Consider the following 16,409-nt stretch of genomic DNA (forward strand, 5'->3'; position numbering starts at 1 on the left):
ACTGGCTATAACATTTGACAGACCACATGACCTTGGCGTGTCCCTGTCCCCATCTCTAAAATGGGTAGGCATAGTTCTGCGTCATCCAGGATCCTGCAGTGATTGCAAAGATCCGTGTGGAATTAAAAAAAAAAAAATCTTCTGCAAATCACAGTGAACCACACAGGGACGCTATTTCTAAACTCGCACAATGATCATGTTCCTGCTTTTAGAACCTGACGTCTTCACATTTCAAGAAATCAGTTAAAAAAAAAACAACAAAAAAAGACAGAATGACTCTTTTCAACAGAGAGTACCGAGTCCTAGTTGTCCTTTTGAGATAGATGCTGATGTCAGCTCAATCAAGAAATTATTAACCTCCATTTGGTTACTTAAAATAGACTCTACTGGCTGATTAAATGTTCTTGAACACCAAGAAAACATTCCCCTGCAGTTACCAACGGCCAAGGCATCCTTCAAAACTATTTAAAATCAATAATAAAAACCATTTCAATGTATATAAACAAGTTAATGGAGTAGGCGAAAACAAAGCAAATTTTTTAATGAGAGGCCCTGTTGCCCCCTCCAGGCGCCTGCAGTAAACGCTGGTCTCTGACTCTCCTCCCCAGGAGCCTGGCTGCTGCTGTTCTGCTAACGTCTGACTTAGGCCAGGGGGGAAATGACATCACCGGGGTGGAAAACCGATCCGGCACTGGGAAACTTTCTACCTGCTTTCCATTTGTCGTAATTATTTTGCACAATGCAGCTTCCATTTGCATAATTTTGAGGCTTGTCATTATCTCAATTGAAAATTGTTTTAATATGGCTGAATAACTCACAATGACATCAGCCAAAGTCCTAATGAAATATACAAGTATAATCATACAGCTAATTACCAGCCGTGTTAGCATTAAAAAACAAATCATGCATAATATTAGACTATGTATAAGCAGCTGAGAATTATAAATAGAGCCGCCCTCTCTCCACAAACCCCCTAGAGTTTACTTTTAAATGGCAAGATTAATTTTCTGAGGTATGGCTCATACAGTAGATACGAAATGCCTAGATTATTACAACTCCCCATAAGGAACAATTAAACAGAGACCGGGTGTTTAAAAACGTATCTATTCATTGTCAACAGTTCTGACAGACAGATGGGATCGTCGGAGGCTTTTATTCTTAAGCCAGAATTCGCCATTTAGTTACATTAACAGAAATTAAACAGGACCCAGTGGGGTCAACTCGGGGTCTTTTAAGCAAATATTCCAATTTCAATTAAAAAAAAAAAAAGAGTGACCACAAATATCCCATAAAACACAGAATGATTTCCTCCTGGGTTTAGTCCGAAGTCTGTTCGGCACCAGCTCTTTTCTGGATATTTAATCCTTCCCTTCTCCAGATCACAGGCCATGTTGAAGTAATAAATTTGAAAAGCAAATAATAAGAAATCAGGAAGGGGGAGGGAGAAGGAAGACAGCTGCGCAGGAAAGTTGGGTCGGGGGAGGGGCCTGAGCCCGGGGAGGGGGAAGGCGCTCAACCTGTTGGTGGGCTGCAGGGGTCCCACTCTGCAGCCCACAGCACCTTAGTCAGGCTGCGGGCGGAGCCGGGAAAGCGAACGCTGAAACCCGGGGCTGCGGGGAGGGCGGGGGAGGGGTGTGTGCGGGGAGGAGGGCGGAGCTTATTTCCGAAAAGGCAGATTCCTGGGCCGAGATCCTGACGAACTCCCTTAATTAACCGGCCGCGGACCACTGAGGGGGTAATTCGATCCGGGGGGAGAGGGAGTGAGCTAGCGAGGCCAAAAGTGCAATCAACTCCATCAGCTCCAGGAATTTCTGCCCGGGCTGGCAGCTCCAGGGCCCCCGAGGAGTTCAGCACCGAATCATTCATTTAACAACAGACCTACCTCGAAAGCTCGCGAGCCTGAAGTCGAGCTAGCTGCCTCAAAAGTCTCAGTTTGATCACCCTGCCTCTGTCTCGGGAGACACAAAGCCTTGCCAGGGGACCGTGGTCCTCCCTCCCGCCGCGCCCTGGGCGCAGACTCCCCAAAATAGTTCCCGGGGGTGTGTGTGGGAGGGGGTAAAGACCGCGCCACCGAGCTCGGCCCTCGGACCCGGGGAGCCTGTAGAGCCGCGGTCACACCCGCAGTGACAGAGCCCGAGGGAGGTGGCCGAGTGGCAGCGCCGGGTCCACTCCGTGTCCACCCCGCGCGCAGCCCCGCACCGCACCGCAGAGGCCCCTGCACCCGGCCCCACACCCCACTGGAAGACGTCCACTTCGCGTGGAGTCACTGGAAACCAGAACATCAAATGGTTCCGGGAGGAGGGGGAGTGGGCGCGAGATAGTTCTTAATGCCGAACGTGTTTGTGCCGGTTACACGACCGCTTTGAAATCCGCCCGGGCAGATGCGCAAGTTATTTGAATGTATTATCCCAGTACCTGTCATTTATCACTTTAGTCAACACGCCTTTGCCAACTCAATCGCTTTTGATCTCATTCTGCCTCCGTTTCGTAATTTCCGCCCTCTTAAACATATCAAATACTTAAAAGAAAAAAATAACGTGAACAATATCAAAACCCACCAAAAGAAATCCATCCAGCCCAGGAGCCAGGCACGAAGGTAAAATTTTTAAAAAATCAAAAAAAAATGTATATACTAACGCATGGGATATTAATCTTCAAGTGGAGGTAGCAAAACCAATACACACACACACACACACACACACACACACACACACCCTGGAACAAAACCCTTCTCGACAAGTTATTTGATCTTGACTAAAATCAGCAGTTGGACGGTCTTTGTAAAGCTGACAGCCAAACTCTGACAATGGTAAAATACTCCAGCCCCAGTTAGTGGCGCTACCCCTTTAAAAAACGAGCGGATCCTGCTCGCCGCAGAACTGAATACAGTATTTTCAAGCTTGCCTTATAATACGCATTACTGGAGGGGGGGGGGTGGATAATAAAGAAGGAAGAGAGAGAGAGATAGGTTTACCACCTCGCCATGGTCGCTATTTCTGCCCTGGGGAGTGTCTTCTGGGAGGAAATAAAGTTTCGAGCTGGATAAAAGTTGCCGGCTGGTCCTTTCTTCCCACAACAGCTGGAGCTCCGCTATGCAAATCGGATCCTTTGGCGTACATCTTACAAAGAAAAAGTCGCCAAGGGACAAGATTCTTGGTTTGCCTTCAAGGTGGAATTGAAAAGCCTTATAGAAAATATAAGGTCCGTGCAACCCACACGGTGAGCCGACCCACTGCATGAGGAGGGGGAGGGAGAGAGAGAGAGAGAAAAAAAAAAAGCACCACGTAAATAATGTAGCCATCAAGCACAAATATCTATTCCCAGGCACATTCACACACAAGACAGCCAGACTCTCAATACAGACCGGCCCACAGATACGCTGGGTGAAAAAAAAATCTTACAAACCTCACTAAATTTTGCCTCTCTTTAAAAAAAAAGAAAAAAAAGAAAAAAAAGAAAGAAAAAGAAAAAAAGAAAAAAAAAAAGAAAAAGAAAAAATAAAGCCCTCCGGGTCTCCACCACCACCCCTCCCTAGCTCCCCATATGAGGCGATAAAATTACATTATGTAGGTATGATCAGCGCAGGGATTTTTTTTTAAACAATAAAAATGGTTTTGGGGGATGCAGAGGGTAAAAGTTTGGTGAAAAGTTTGTGGGGGGTGTGTGGGGGGGTGGGGGGGTGGGTGAGCTGGGGGGCTGGGGGGTGCCGGGGGGCGCCGGGACCGCAGGAGCGGAGGAGAGCGAAATACCTGGAGTGAGTTGGGCTCCATCTCGACGTTCTGAATTGATTGAACTCAACATTCTCTCCAAACTTGTTGGCTTGAATGGATTGCATCAGGTCCTGGCAGGGGAAAGCATTCTCTGCTTGCAGCCGGTGTGAGGTCTCAATATAAAACTAAGCTCTCGCCTTCCCCTCAGCACCAAAATGATTGAAAATATATCCTAATATTTCTTCTATGACTCAATTTTTAGCTCCTGTAAAAAATATGTGGGTTTGCTGCCAAAGATGGATTGATCAAATTCGAAATAGAGAAAATGACTGCGTCCGACCTCGGCGGGAAGCAAATTGATCAAGGCAAAAACCAGACAGAAAGGAGTAAAAAAAATTAAAACCCACCCTAAAACCAAGTAATGAGTGTATCTTTTTCTCTCAGTGCCTCGGATCTGCGGGTAATGTCAGCTGAGATTTTTGAAGCAGCCCAAGGTTCTCGATCTGAGTTGTGCATCTGACAGGACCTGCTTGTATATGTCTAATATAAAGAACATTTCCTGCAGAGATTCCGGGGCGCCGCTCCTCTTTCTAATGCTCCTTAGCAGATTTGCTGTTATTAGACATGTAGATTTGTTTGATAGTTAAATTACGCTTCCTCACTGCCATGTTTGAGAGAACTAATCTGTTAAATTATCTTCTGATGCCTATTTACACGGAAGGGAAAAGTGGGTTATCGATTATATAAACATATAAATATTAATGCATTTGTTCGCTTCGCAAAAAAAATACTCAGCAGGAAAAAAAGGAAGAAGAAGAGCAGAAAGACAAGTGAGCAGTGCACACACGTCTCGTGATTTTGCAACAATATTGAACGGACAGCAACTGCATTTAGGGAGAGGAACAATAAACCGTGCATGATAAATCAATACATGCGAGCCGCGAGTCTGCTCGGAATATGAATTCGGGCTCCGGGTTCTGCGTGTGCATTCTTTAATTTTGAAGTATATACACTCGTACGTGTTTACAATGCTGATGGACGCCAAGGGCTCTCTCAAATGATAATGTGTTTATATAACCCGGCGCTACAGGAATAATATACCGACTCCTACCCCACCCCCAGTCCTTCCCCTGCCCCCCCCAAAAGGGAGGGGGAGCTTCCTCGGCAATAGTTTGAAACTGAAAAAAATAATTCATTTGCAAACTAGTTAAATATCATCAGAAATTAAGCTGTTGAAAACGAGGGCGGGGGGGTACGCACCGTAAGACAATAAAGGTTTTAAATGTGTATATTTATTGTTCTGGAACCCTGGAGCATTGCGCGGTTTGCATGCACGGCTATTATGCAAACAGAGAAACTTAAGAGAGACAGAACAAGGAGCAGGCAGAGACTGCAAAGCCTTCGCTCGCTGCGACCCAGCTGCCGGTCCTCCGCCTGGCTCGCTTGCATTTTCGCAGCGTTGATGTAAAATGGTGTACTCGCTTCCCCCACCCCTTCCCGGCTCTCCTCCCACTCTTTCCAGCACCCCCCAACCCCCCAGCGATTTTATTATATTGGCACCAATCTTTCCAGAGTGGGTCTGGCAGGCTAAAAAAGTAAACATGTACTATATGGGGGATAAGGTTTGTATAGTACGACAGTTGAAACTCGATCCGCGATAAAATTACAGGATGTTGAAATTACTAGCAAGCTATTTTTAACGCTTTCGCAACGTTTCACCTCTACTCGCAGCATCGAGTTGAGACAGGATTACTTTAATGAAAATTATATTCACATGGCTGAAGTTAATACACCCAACAGAGCACAAACGCCTCGTCTTCGGTGATCTGGCGGTGGAAGGACCCTCTGTGTGTGTTTTGACGCTTTTTTTCCATAACGTCTGCCTCCGCTGCAGTAAGAATTAGGGCACTTAACATTATCTAAACCACATTTTTGATTCAGAACACGGAGAAGTAATAAAAAGGCAAGATCTATCTTGTTTCTATACACACAGAGATAAACGAAAGAAAATGGCAGATCCTCCAATTACAATAAGTAATAAAAGCCCATGCCAAAAAGCCCGTATTCTGGAAGCTGTCGAAAAGCTATTTTAATAATTTAAAGTAATATCCCAAGTCTGCACCGTGGGGGAGGACAGTGTACCAATTTAGAGTCTCCCATCTTTTGCATTAGCCAAATTATGACTTGCACACCACTCCTTAATTATCTTCCTTGAAATTTCATCTGATCTTAACATTTCATAAACATGGGTTAGAGAGAGAAATTACAGCCCTCTCGCCCTCTCTTTTTAACTTTATGGTGCACACTGCAGACGTTTGATTAGAATAACCCATTTTGTTCATTTTTAACATATGAATGGACTTGACTGAAGGGCGTTTTTTACATATTTAAAAAATATTCATGAGATGCCTGGGGGCTTCTGTTAGCCTCTGTCCTGCTAGTGTAAATATATACATCCAATTCAAGAGATGATATATTAAAAAAAAAAAAGCTAGAGTTGCTGTATTTTGACAAGATTTTCTTTGAGATCAACTGTGAGTCAGTTTCCTGCCTGACCAAGGCGGCTGCATTTATGCAGGAAACCTCGACACAGTGCCTGAGGGCATCCCTGGATTGTGTATTAAACCTCCCTTACAAACACACGGCTTTGCACAGCATTTGAGCAACTTGGGTAGTCTTTGGTACTGTAAGTCTTTAAGTGTCTGTAAATGACTTCACCTAATTAGAGCCCTTCTTCTGTGTCTCTTGAAGGTAGGCAGCACACTAGGCAGCAACTGCTTAATCTCCCTGATAAGGTTTCCCAAACCTAGCTCTGAATATTACTGTATTTTTGCATTTTTATAATCAGTCCCATGCTAAATCTCAAAAGTGAATCTCTTCCCCTTTCTCCAGCACCATGATCCCCAATCCCATAAACATAATAAATCTACTAAATCAATGCTCTATCCAATACCAAGAAGGGCTTTTAAAATTACAGATCACAGTAGTAGTGCCCCCCCACACACAAAATATCTCTTGTTTTACCTCTTTAATGTGATGTTTGATAGACACCTGTAAATTATCTGTGGAGCAACTATCCATACAAAGAAAGTTTCAATTAAGATAAGGCGATTGTATTGAAACAGTTCTTTGAAGTAATGTAGTTAATAGCCTGTTTGATTTCTGCTTGTGAGAGAGTAATAACGTAGATTCAGGCTCCATCAATCACAAAGCAGATGTAAGACCAGAGACACCGACACCCAGGGGAATAGAGGCAAACTCCTGCAGTGCAGGGTCCCTGGGCTAATATAAAGTAAATACTCATAAACAGATTGACTGTTGTAAGAAGACAATCCATTCAAGACAGTTGTAATCATGAAAGCAACTGCTTTATTTATCTATAAAAAGGCTTGTAGCTGGGACTAGCTGGGCGTAAGAGGAGGAGGGTGGAGCAGTGTATGTTTACATGAGCCACTATTTCTGGTTTTTTTTCTCCCTTGTACTGAAACACAGTAACCTCCACCCACACATCTATATTCCTGCTGCTTTATGAGCTCCCAATTCAACTGAGTTACCTGATATATTTAAAAGGTTTAAAAAATTAAGAAAAACAATCATTCCCTGGGCCTCAAGGGGTTGGGGGACAGAGACACATTATTCAGTGTGTGTGAATCGTTCCATAAAGGATCAGGAGGATTAAGTTAGCTGCAAAACCCAGCAGCGACACAATTAGGCAGCTTGGGCTATAATAAACAGGATCATAAAAAAAAAAAAAAGTACAGTTTGAAGAAAGAAGGCGTCCATTTCGAAACTGCCAATCTCTCCGCTCACCTCTGGGCCTCCCCTCCCCCCAAATTGCAAAAGGCAACTGAAGCATTTTTGACCTTGGCTACAATAATACTTCATGTTTTAGCGCTTCAGTCAGCATTTTATCTACTAATTGCTACACACTACCGCATGTGGCTCGAATCTGCCACTGCAGCTTGCCTTCATTGGTGAGCGAATTGCTTGATTAAAAACTGGAAACTCAACCTGGCTATTTCCTTTCTGGCTCCCCCTCGGCGCCCCCACACCCTCTTTTTTTTTTTTTTTTCCTCTTACAGCCAGACGATATTATTTTTCTAGAAAAATCTACACCGTTGAAAATAGGGGCGGGTGGTGGATGGAACCCTAATGTCCTTCCATAGGGAAGGGTTTGGGCAAAAAGGGGAGAGTGATAGGGAGCACGTGGGGGTCGGGGGGCAAAGCTGGGAGGCAGATCCCGGCCTGCTGAGGGGACCTGATACCAGGTGACTCCGAACATCCTGACCTTGGCTAGTCCTGGGTAGGGTGACAGTCAGAAGGGCTCCAGCTGCCCACCTGGTAGTCTCCCCTTAGTTGTTTGCAAGGCCAAGAAATGGGGATCCAGAGGTAACCCCTAGACCGTGTGGATTGAATCGTGACTTTAAAAACCACCCCGTGTGATGGTCAGCCACCGCCTGGCCCATCCCCCTTTCATGCTGGCGCCACTACGAGCCAGGGCTGGTTGGCGACCGTCAGAAGGCGCCTCCAGCAGAGCGGGCTCGCCCGGCTGTGCAACAAGTCTACGGTTAGGATGATAAACAGGGTTATACGGGTCAATGCTTTCCCAGAGACCTCTAGTGGTCAAAGGTTGAGCTACACCTTAAATTTGGGATTTCTAACTGCAGCAACCGTTTTCTGGACTGGGGTGGGAGTGGGATGCCAGCTCTGAATTAGGCTGGGGGAGACCTTTCTGAATGGATTTCGAATGGGACCCAGGAATGACGTGGGACACTTGGAAATAAAGGTTTCCTTGGACAAAGGTCACCTGATGTTCTTTGTGGACAGGGGAAGCCCCAAGGTCCCTTCTTACCGCAGATGAATCTCCTAATTTCAGGGAAACGGGGTTAGAAAATATGCACATCATTTCCGGTGACAGTATCAACGCCGAGTCTGTCTTGTGTTGTTTGTTTGCTTTGCTTGTTTAATTCAAGTTAAACTTGAGTTCTAACTTCCTTTAATTATCCAAGCACTTCTTAATTTTAACCAGCCGCCACCTTTAAGTACCTCTGACATTTATGGCTTACTAAGCACATAAACACCAAACTTCTTTTTAAAAACGTTGCCTATTCTGCACGGACGCGTATAACATATGACTTTTAGCAGAATCACGATCTCCTTTTGTTCTGAGATGGCATACCATCCCATTTCAAAAGGCAAGGTGGTGGTAATTCACAGACGCCTGGTTCTTTAGATTCATCTGTGACCCTCCTGGCTCCACTGTCCTTGAAGTTCCGAGATCTGCCTGCCTCTGCCTCCCAAGTCTGATCTCAGTTAGATTTTTTTTTTAATTCCTAGGACAATTACCTTATATTATACAGAAAAAAGAAACCCAGGGCATCTGAGGTTATCAAACAAACGTATATATTTGTCTCTCTCTCTATATATATATGTCATCTACCATGTGAGTCATATGTGCTATATATAACATATTTATCAAATATCTAATAACCATACACATTATATATTTTTATATATTATATAAAATATGCGTTATATAATATATGCAATATGTTACACGTTATATATAATATATCACATAATATGTTACATATCACATATTTATTAAATATATTATATGATATAATGTATATTTTATAGTATTATTATAAAATATATAATATGTAAGAATATATAAGAACTATATATAATATGTATTCTTATATATATTTAAATGAGCACTATATGATATCTTTGTTCCACTGGTTGGTGGGAATGTACGTCGCCTGCAGAAGTTTTTCTCTGTGTAGTTTCAAGTGGACATTAATGCTGGCCTTGAATTTGATGATTTACAACTTGAATTAATATGACAAGCATTAAGTAAACTCTTATGTAATCACGGAGGGAACTTGGAAGCTAAATCACTGCACTGAAAGTCAAGGAATGAGTCTTTACTTATTTTCTGTGTCTCCATGTCCGTCGTTGCAATTATGTGACAGGAATAAAGCCCTATTCTGACTTTGCCAAAATCTCTTGGGTAATCGTGGCTCAAAATCGTCTATGTGCAGTGTTTGCCCGTGCTGGGTGGTCAACCAAACCCGTGGGAGTGCCAGTACCCACCCACGTCCTCCAGGGCCCCAGACTGCAAGGTCATGGCTTCTCTCTCCAGAGACTGAAGTGTATAAATGGATCTCATCATCACCAAGGGCAGAAAGTGGTCAATGTCCTTGGCCAAGAAGTGCCTGGAGACTCTTATAATCCTCGATGTCAAAGACTTTTGATCAAAGTGAAACTGGGTGGGCTTTCATGAAGAAAACTGGGATCAGATGGGTCTTCTGAGAGTTGCACAATGGCATTAAAAATGTGATTTTTAAATTTTTTTGTATATTTGTATATGGTTTGTATACACGTTCATGTGTATATATGTTTATTTGTATATGGGCACGTGCATTTGTGTGTGTGTGTGCATGCGTGCGTGCATGGTTTTTTTTTGTGTGTGTGCACTGGTACGTGTGTATGGGGAAGTCCAAGTTCACATTACATGTCTTCTTCTATCACTTTCCTCTTTATTTATGAATCCATGTCTGTTGCTGAACTTGAAGTTTGCCAATTCTAGCCAGTTTAGCTTGACTGTTTATCAGCCCCTCCTCCATCCCCCGTCTTTTCCTCCAGAGTGTTGGAATTAGTCCCATACCTGCCTGGCATTTATATAGGTGCTGGGGTTTAAACTCCAGTACGCACGCCTGTGTGCTAAGCGCTTCATCCACTAAGCCAACTCGCTACCCATGTGACACCACTTTAATGGTGTGCTGGAACTAATTCCCACCAGGACCCCGGAGTTGATTATTACATTTTGGGGGGACTTTGCAAGCAGGCGATTAAGCGCACCCATTATTAAGCCTTAACTTCCATAAATTCACAGTTCCCTAAATTATATTAATGAACAAGGAAACACACCCGAACCCCATTACATTGCATTCTGCTGCAGCTTACTGCCATCTCTACTCTGGAGGTTAACTCTATCCCATGTTTCCCTCTTCCCAATGACATCCTTACTACTGCATATTTCTTCGGCATCTGCTGACATGACAGTGGCGGCTTTGAAACATGAAAGAATGATAGTACATGGGACTCAATAAAGGTTATACATCAGAATATGACGTATTGCTTATTGATAAGTTCAACTTAGGGGAGGACTATGGTTTGACTCTGAATTGTCTCTCGAAGGCACGCCTGGCTGCCAGCTGATGGCACTTGGGGGAAGTGGTTGGGTTTTGATTCCATCCATGGGTTAATTTCCAGGTAGACACTTAATACGCGTGCTGGATGATTGTAGAGACCTAGGAAATAGAGAGGCAAGCAACTGGGTACTTGAGTTTGAAGGATATGCTTGCCCCCAGCTGTTCTTGGTCTCTGTGTTTTCTATAACCAGGTGTGAGACTCTTTCCTCCACCACACGCTGTCTGTTTGCTAAAACCTTTGGCTTTACTTCAGACCCAAAGTGACAGGAACGTTGTGACCCTCAACTGAGACCTGCAAAACTGTGAGCTCAGACAATTTTTTCTTCCTTCAAACTCCCCTCAAGTTCTTGTTCCCATAACAGAATGCTAACCAAGAAACTAAAAGACAGAGGAAATTTGGTAGATTAAGGCGGATAATTTTAGCTGTTGACTGGGCCCATGCGGGAGCAGGTTGGCCTGCATTGGTGGCCAAATGTTATCCTCGGAAGTCACTGAATGGGATTCATACTTTGCTAAAGTGGACTGTGTCCCCTAATACAGATGGAGATACAGTCAAAAGCTCAGCAAAACCAGCTTATAGGAGAGGAACACCCCCACCTGACTTGAGCTTGGAATTTGGTCATTCTCTTAGGCCTTCAGAGTGAACTCAGAACACTGGTTCCCCTGGTCCATAGGCCTTTGGACTCTGGAGGTACATGATGGCTTTTCTGCTTATTCACTTCAGCCCTAAAGACTTTTTAGTATCCATTAACAATCATGTACACCAATGCTTTATAATAAATTAACACACACACACATACACATAAACACACACACACATAAACACACACGCGTACTTTATTGGTTCTCTTCCCCTGGAGACCCTTGACTAATCTGTGAATTAAACCTAAAAGTATGCTAAAAATCTGTTTCCAACTATTTTATGACTAGCACAGAAATGGAGGATATATTGAAACTCATCATTTATTCCCAGAAAGAAGTTGCTTGTATTATTAAGGAGAGAATGAAATTCAGGGATGCACCCTTAAGGTTTATTTTTTAACTTCTGTTTTATTCTTTGGGAGAAATGAAAATGTCAAGTGGCATCTATTTATTCATTTTGAGACTGTAGTTATGGATAGAGTTAAGCAAATATCTACAAAATGATAGAGTGAGAATAAATTGCTGTATGTAATGAGCAGAATTGATAATTTTATTACTATTTGGAACTTTCTTCTGTCAGTAAAATGTATGTGTTATTACTTTCCCCATTGATGTAATAAGATGTTTGACAAAAGGCATTTTAAGGAATGAAGGCCTTACCACCATTACCATCACCACCACCACCACCACCACCACCACCACCTCCACCACCACCACCATCGTTGTATTGTCTTTTGATTTGAAGGCATGTGGTTCATAAGGCCTGCAGAGGCAAAGAGGCAGGAGTGTAAGGCGACTGACCACATTGCTTCTGCAGACTGGAGCAAACACCAGGGCTGGGCTGTTAAGCTTCAAGGACCACCCACAGTGACTCACTTCCTCTAGGAAGGCCACTCTTCCTAAGGATCTCACACCCTTCCAAGCTGGGAACCAAGTATTCAAACATATGAGCCCATGGGGGACATTGTACATTCATATCACAGCAGTGTATAACAAACTTTTATCCCCTTATATCCCCTTATATGTATGTATGTGTACAATTAGGTATACATACATACACACATAGATACCTAGACATCTATATAGTATGTACAGGTACATATGTATATAAGTACCATATTTATAATACATAGACACATGCACATGTTGAGAGAGTTCCTTGTTCATTTCCCAACTGACCTGATTTGAAATAATCACACAGAAACTAAATTATTTGCAATATTGTTTAGCCAATAACTAAAGCATGTTTCTAGCTAGCTCTTATATTCTAAACAAACCCATCTCCATTAATCTGTGCATCACCATGAGGTCATGGCCTACCAGCAAAGTTTTCCAACTGGCAGCTTGCATCTTTCTCCTCTGAAAGCCACATGGCTTCTCATTGACTCTGTCTTCTTTCTACAAACATTCAGTTTAGTTTTTCCTGTTTAACTCTATTCTGTTAAGCCACTGGCTGAAACAGCTTCTTTATTTGTTAACCAATAAAGCAACACATATACAGAAGGACTTCCCACACCACTTCCCCTTTTCTGTCTAAATGAAATGGAAGGTTTTAACACAGTAAAATTACATATAACAAAACAGGTATCAAGCAAGAATTACAGTTACAGTATCCATATCTACTTTATCTTTTATCATAACTAAAGAAAACTATAATTATAACTATCTACTCTGCAACTCCATCAAAGAAGGATATAATATTACCTAAGTAAACAGGAAGTGCATTGTAAGCAACTTCCAAAATTCTAGAATTGACAGAAATGTCTCACTGCTGGATAGTCACCCAAAGTTCTTCAGTAAGGCTGCAGGTACCCATCTTCAGCCTACTGGCCCATAGTCTCTGGCAGACTTTTCCATGAAGCAGGAAATTTCAAAGACAGTTCTGCCTATATTTGTTTTTTTGTCAGACACTTTCTTCTATGTCCTGCAGAATGTCTGGCAGACTCTTTCATGAAGCAGGAACCCTGAAGGATGATCTCACCTTTAGGCAACTTCAGTAGTCATTTTTCTGTGGGCCCTGCAAGTCAAGTCAAGCAGTTCAGGCAAGAGCACTTTCTTGTCCAAATGACTAACAAACTCCATGAGTAGCTTCTTTGATGCCCATTATCCTCTTGAAGTAGATTGCTGCTGCCGGGAGCAGATGTGTATCACTATCATGAAAAGGCCTAAATTCTTAAAACATCTTAAATGCCATATTCTGTAGTCTTTGAAAGGTTTGAAGAATAACTATTCATCTGAAATATATCTATACATCTAGAAAATCTAACTGACTACAAGCTTAAATATTATAGATGATTATCTATTAACCTATATTTCTTAATTATGCATTACATTTTTAAATGAGCTGTGCAAACACAATACCTTAATCAAGAGCAGAATATATCACAAAAGTGATCTTAAATTTGTATCAATAGACCAAGATCCATACCAATGCAAAGTATTCATCTCAATATTATATCTCCCTTTAAATGTAAACAAACATTTATAAACAATATTTGGGAATGTGGGCATAGTTCTCCAAATTGCTTCCTGCTTTTTGTTGGGCAGTGTTAGAGAGTGTTCATGGCAACCTTTTAGAGGGTCTTGGTCCATCAAGCCACATTAGCCTGGAAGGAATCCATAGATTCTCATCCTCTATGGAAACATAAGAAGAACCTCTTTTCCAAAGTAACAAATCCTTAGACTGAAATTTTGAAGTCAAGATACCTTTAAAATATATATGTTCATTTAACTTAGCAGGCCATACAATGAAATGTCTCTCTGTACTTAGCTCCTTTCAAAAATTCATGAAAACACAATAATATACATAATCCCAGACTCTCTGTGTATATTCCATCTTTATTTGACTTTTTCTTACTCTATTACTTTTTCTACAAGTTTACTCTGTCTCTTTAAAGACTTTGTTTTATTATTTTTTAAAATTTACTTCTTTTTATAACTCTCTATACTGTTTTTCTTCTCTCTCCAAAGCCTATGTACATTTTTTAAACACAATATGACACATTTAAAGGTCTTTTTCCTCTGAATTTGTCTTTATTATGTATTTGTAACCCTTTCCTGACCAGGACCACTTCTTAAAGTGGTAAGCGGTAGGGCTAGGACTAAGGCTGCTTTGCCTTTTGGCTCTGCCTAGTCCAACATGGCATAGGTATGTTCACCACCTCTGCTAGTCATGCACACTGCCCCAATTCCACATATATAGCAGGTCTATGTTGCACCATTAAGCAGTTTGTAACACACTGCTCACAAATCCCAATTAAATGCTCTGTAGCAGGACCTCCTAAAAGAGTTACAGCCATTTGTGCTGGCAAACCAGAAAGCTGTCTCCTAAAGAAGCCATGCAGTCTTTACTGCTAAAGCGGAGGCAAGAAGCCTCTTAAAGGAGCCACGTCTCTGCTTTCCACCAGCAAACAGAGCAAGAAGCTATGTCAAACTCTGTTTTTTTTTTTTTTTTGTGTGTGTGTGTGTGTGTGTCTAGAATTCCTTTAAAATCTTTCTCAGGTTTTTAAGTGAATTTGATTGACCAGGCAAGAGCAGTTTCTAGCCCAAATGGCTAGCTTTGTTACATTGAAAACAAACTCCATAAGGAATTTCTTTGATGACCATTATCCTCTTGAAGTAACTGGTGCTGCCAGAAGCAGATATCACTGTCAAGAAAAGTCTAAGTTCCTAAAATATTTTAAATGCCATATTCTGTAGGAATTTGAAGTGTGTGAAGATTACCTATCTATTTGAAATATATGTCTGCATATCTAGAAAACCTAACATGTCTATAAGTTTGACTATTACAGATGACTATTAACTATACATTAATTTTTAAATGAATTGTTTAAACATAATACCTTAAACAAGAGTAGAAATATATACATAATGTCACAAAATTAACCTTAAATTTGTATCCTATTGTAAAGTATTTTGAGATTAATAGTTGTTTTTGGATTAAAATAGATTCAATAATCTACCGTTTTTTCACCTACAGGTTCTCATCTTTTGTGGAACCAAAAGCAGAATCTCTTTTCCAAAGCAACATATCCTCAGATCCAAAGTTTGAAGTCGAGATATCTTTATGCTGGTTTAGCTTAGCAGTTGCCATAATCAAATGTCTGCCATAGTTAGTTCCTTAACAGTCAAAAATTCAAATGGAACACAATAGCATACATAATCCAGACTCTCTGTGTATTTGCCATTTTTGTGTGGTTTATTATAATTTTTATTGTTCTATTTCCTTTTTAAGAACCTCAGTTTATTATCTTTAAATTATTCATTTAATCTATGACTCTGTCTATCCTTTACCTCCCTCTCTTAAGCCTATGCATATATAAAAAAAATTGTAACTGTTTAGAGGTCTTTTTGTCTGAATCTGTCTTTATTGTGTATCTGTAATCATTTTCTGACCAGGAGAGTTTTAAAATGTTAAGTGGGCATGGCCAGGATCAACTAAATGGTTTTAGCTGTTGGCTGCTGCCCATTGGCTTTCCAACATGGAGGAGGTATGTTCACCACCTGGGAGCCATGCTAATTGCCTAAACTCTAGGAACACCGTGGGTTCATGTCACCATCAAGCAGCTTATAACACACTGCCCACAAACCCTATTTAAGTGCTTCATAGCAGGACCTGCCGCAAAAGCCATCTGTGCCATCAGCATGAACTAGGAAGCCATCTTCTAAAGGAGCTGTGCATCTGCTCATCACCAGGAAACAGAACTTATCTGAAAAACATGTGGCTACCAAAAATCTGTGCTTGACTCCCATTTTTGTGGGTCGAAAAGCCTTATTTTTAAAGGTTTTTTTTTTTTTGGTGTTTTTTTTGTTTGTTTTTGGTTTTATGTAGATCCAT

General features: G+C 41.7%; 1 protein-coding gene across 3 annotated transcripts in view; it reads right to left on the bottom strand.

Annotated features, from left to right (window-relative positions):
• The window catches only part of Arid5b (AT-rich interaction domain 5B), a 175,972-nt gene extending 172,179 nt beyond the window's left edge, over positions 1-3,793 (bottom strand). For 2 of the 3 annotated variants that reach the window (XM_057751065.1, XM_057751064.1), the window contains exons 1-2: positions 3,750-3,793; positions 2,978-3,232 (exon numbers count right to left, since the gene is read on the bottom strand). In XM_057751065.1, coding sequence (XP_057607048.1) covers positions 2,978-3,232; positions 3,750-3,770 — 276 coding nt within the window. In that variant the 5' untranslated portion in view covers positions 3,771-3,793. Of the gene's footprint in view, positions 1-1,882; positions 1,968-2,977; positions 3,233-3,749 lie in introns of those variants that run through there. The other variant, XM_057751066.1, reaches the window with a different exon arrangement.
• Positions 3,794-16,409: the final 12,616 nt, after the last annotated feature.

This window comes from Chionomys nivalis, chromosome 19 (genome assembly GCF_950005125.1).
Source record: "Chionomys nivalis chromosome 19, mChiNiv1.1, whole genome shotgun sequence".
Taxonomy (NCBI): Eukaryota; Metazoa; Chordata; class Mammalia; order Rodentia; family Cricetidae; genus Chionomys; species Chionomys nivalis.